Raw genomic sequence first — 3,171 nt, 5'->3', positions numbered from 1 at the left:
CCGCGAACCGCCGTTGTGTGTTAGATAACCGCCAACCACCGTTCTCTGTGTGTGTGTGTGTGTGTGTGTGTGTGTGTGTACGGGCAGACTAGTTTAACCGCGAACCGCCGTTGTGTGTTAGATAACCGCCAACCACCGTTCTCTGTGTGTGTGTGTGTGTGTGTGTGTGTGTGTGTACGGGCAGACTAGTTTAACCGCGAACCGCCGTTGTGTGTTAGATAACCGCCAACCACCGTTCTCTGTGTGTGTGTGTGTGTGTGTGTGTGTGTGTGTATGTGTGTACGGGCAGACTAGTTTAACCGCGATCCGCCGTTGTGTGCTTGCTAACCGCCAACCGCCGTTCTCTCTCTGTGTGTGTGTGTGTGTGTGTATGTACGTACAGGCAGACTAGTTTAACCGCGAACGTGTGTTAGATAACCGCCAACCACCGTTCTCTGTGTGTGTGTGTGTGTGTGTGTGTGTGTGTGTACGGGCAGACTAGTTTATCCGCGAACCGCCGTTGTGTGTTAGATAACCGCCAACCACCGTTCTCTGTGTGTGTGTGTGTGTGTGTGTGTGTGTGTGTACGGGCAGACTAGTTTAACCGCGAACCGCCGTTGTGTGTTAGATAACCGCCAACCACCGTTCTCTGTGTGTGTGTGTGTGTGTGTGTGTGTGTGTGTACGGGCAGACTAGTTTAACCGCGAACCGCCGTTGTGTGTTAGATAACCGCCAACCACCGTTCTCTGTGTGTGTGTGTGTGTGTGTGTGTGTGTGTGTACGGGCAGACTAGTTTAACAGCAAACCGCCGTTGTGTGTGTGTGTGTGTGTGTATGTACGGGCAGACTAGTTTAACCGCGAACCGCCGTTGTGTGTTAGATAACTTGAATGTTTTTATAACTTATTTTCATGATTTTGTTTATAAAACATTTAGGCTTGAATATATTGAGTTTTTATTTTCACTCCTAGATGTATCACAAAAAATGGAGACGACAAAATGCACAATTACGCGCATTGGTGGAGTCTAGTGACTCAGATGAGAATCCAGGTCCCTCAGATGAGAATCCAGGTCCCTCAGATGAGAATCCAGGCCCCTCTTTTTCTGATAGCCCAAAAGACATACAGACACAGGAGCAGTCTGATACAGGAGAAGACGAGTATCGAGATGATCACCACCCGCCGGACAGTGATGGTGAAAGTGATTCAGAAATTGGAACTTTGTCCGAGGAGGAATCAAGTGATCTAAGAAGTGATTTGGCAAAATGGGCTGTAAAAAATAAGGTGTGTAAAATTGTTCTGTGAAATGTTGGCACACTTGCAGCCATGTAATAAAGCACTTTTCTTACGCCACTGAAATGTCTTTATTAATTTGCTTTGACCAATCTGCTTCTTTCTAGCTGGCATGTCCGCAACCTTAGTGTTTATGTATCCATTTCAAGGTGTTTGGTGTTACTGTTGAACACATCAATACTTTAGTGAAAACAGTTTAACAAAATAAACTGTTGAAAAGCAGGACTTTATAGTGACGTTGAAATTTCAACGTTGATTGGATTTGCAAAATCTAAACTAAAATCAATGTCGATTCAATGTTGGCGAATTCACCTATGTTGAGAAACGTGATGTTGGAATGACGTTGATTAGATGCAAAATCTAAACAAAATCCAACAGTTATCCAACACTGGCACCTGACGTTGTTTCAACAGTGACTCGACGTTAAAATGCCAGCTGGGTTACTAGTCTCAGTTGCATGTTCATGTTCGTGCATCAGTGAATCCTTTCATGGTGAATGCTGTGTCTGAGGAACTGAATTTGCAACATAGGAAACAAAATGCCGCATCTGCTTTCAACGAGTATTCAAGCCAATCCCTGTTTTTGTACCAACTGCAGCTAAAAGAACGCTTTTTCAGTCCATACAGTTTCACAGGGTATTTGTCAAAAATCAGCTGCTGGGGTTCATCAGTGCCATGGTCACACACAGAGTGTGTGAATAATTCCACTGGCCTGCTCGGTCCCACCGTAACAGGCTCACCAGACTGGCTAGCGTCAGAAAAACCATGGCTTGGTGCAGGATCATGACTGGTGCTGCTAGCCAAGGCTCCACCATCACTGTCGTCTGTCCTTGTAGGTATTTCAGGTGCCACAGGTGTTATAGTGTCATTCTTCCAGAAGCTGGCGATTTGAAAAACCTTCGTATATCCATATTTTCCACTTTCACAATTAATTTAATCTAGCTAGCTAGCTTAGGCAAAACCGAGCACATGGAGTAGGCTAGCTATAACGTTACCGAGATGCTGCTGTTAAGAGAGGGAAACCCCTTTTTGTAAACAATCAAACAGTCAAAATTCAAACATCAAATACCTTTTAATAAGATTATAACTTCAAACATTACACTTAAATACACATCAAAACATATATAAATACACGTAAATAAAAAAAAAGAAAGGGGCCCGCCTATAACGCCGGTCCGTGGCAGATTGCAACCATTAAGTTTCCAAGCATGTGCTTCTGCAGGTGCTCCAGCTCACATTTGCTTTATACTGTTATGTCATTTCTTTCAGGCAACGCTTTTACATAATACCGGCACACTGTAGTGATATGGATCATGTTAGCTGGTGAAGTATTGAGGCAATCCATTCAACTGGGCCTGGAGCGGATAAGATTCGACGTAATCGATTACGTAAATACGTTGACTCGCATTACGTGCGTCGAAGCCTCGCTGAATGGGGTGTCAGCAGGGATTCCCCCAGACAAGCCTTATCTGCAACACCGCGCCTTCGACCATCTAAAGTCTGGGAATATTTTAGACAGACACTCAACAACGTGCTGCTCCGTGAGCTCTGTGAATTGGAAATAGCTTCACTGCAGCACAGCTGCTGTCCACGAATACGTGAGGCAGCATGAACATGTGAAGCGAAAGTATCCCGGAGCACTTTGTTTAGACGGCAGCACCGCAAATCGTGTTTACTTTCTGTCTCCACACAAGCATGGCACATTATCAGTACACACAAGTAGTCCGTTAAAATGTATTTCTTCATCGCCTTCATGTTACAAGTCATTTCTGTCCCGCTGCTGTCATGGTAACGTAACTTACGCCATGTCTATCTAACGTTCAGCCGTTTCATATTTTCTGTTTATTTAACGGCCACGTATGAGCGAGCAAACAGCCGAACTCTAACATAACAGACAATCTGT

At 44.6% G+C, this 3,171-nt stretch overlaps 2 protein-coding genes across 2 annotated transcripts in view; one reads left to right on the top strand and one right to left on the bottom strand.

Annotated features, from left to right (window-relative positions):
• LOC123986019 (clumping factor B-like) overlaps positions 1 to 1,329 on the top strand; it is a 2,313-nt gene extending 984 nt beyond the window's left edge. The window contains exon 2 of the mRNA XM_046074069.1: positions 949 to 1,329. Within this exon, the coding sequence (XP_045930025.1) occupies positions 949 to 1,281 (333 nt within the window). The 3' untranslated portion in view covers positions 1,282 to 1,329. The remainder of the gene's footprint in view (positions 1 to 948) is intronic.
• Positions 1 to 3,171, bottom strand: part of LOC123986096 (glutamate receptor 4-like) — a 77,570-nt gene that overhangs the window by 62,943 nt on the left and 11,456 nt on the right. The gene's annotated exons all lie outside the window — the stretch shown is intronic.

Source organism: Micropterus dolomieu, linkage group LG17, assembly GCF_021292245.1.
Source record: "Micropterus dolomieu isolate WLL.071019.BEF.003 ecotype Adirondacks linkage group LG17, ASM2129224v1, whole genome shotgun sequence".
In the NCBI taxonomy this organism is placed as follows: Eukaryota; Metazoa; Chordata; class Actinopteri; order Centrarchiformes; family Centrarchidae; genus Micropterus; species Micropterus dolomieu.
Note: the sequence above shows the minus strand (reverse complement) of the source record. Positions and strands in the feature narration are given on the sequence as shown.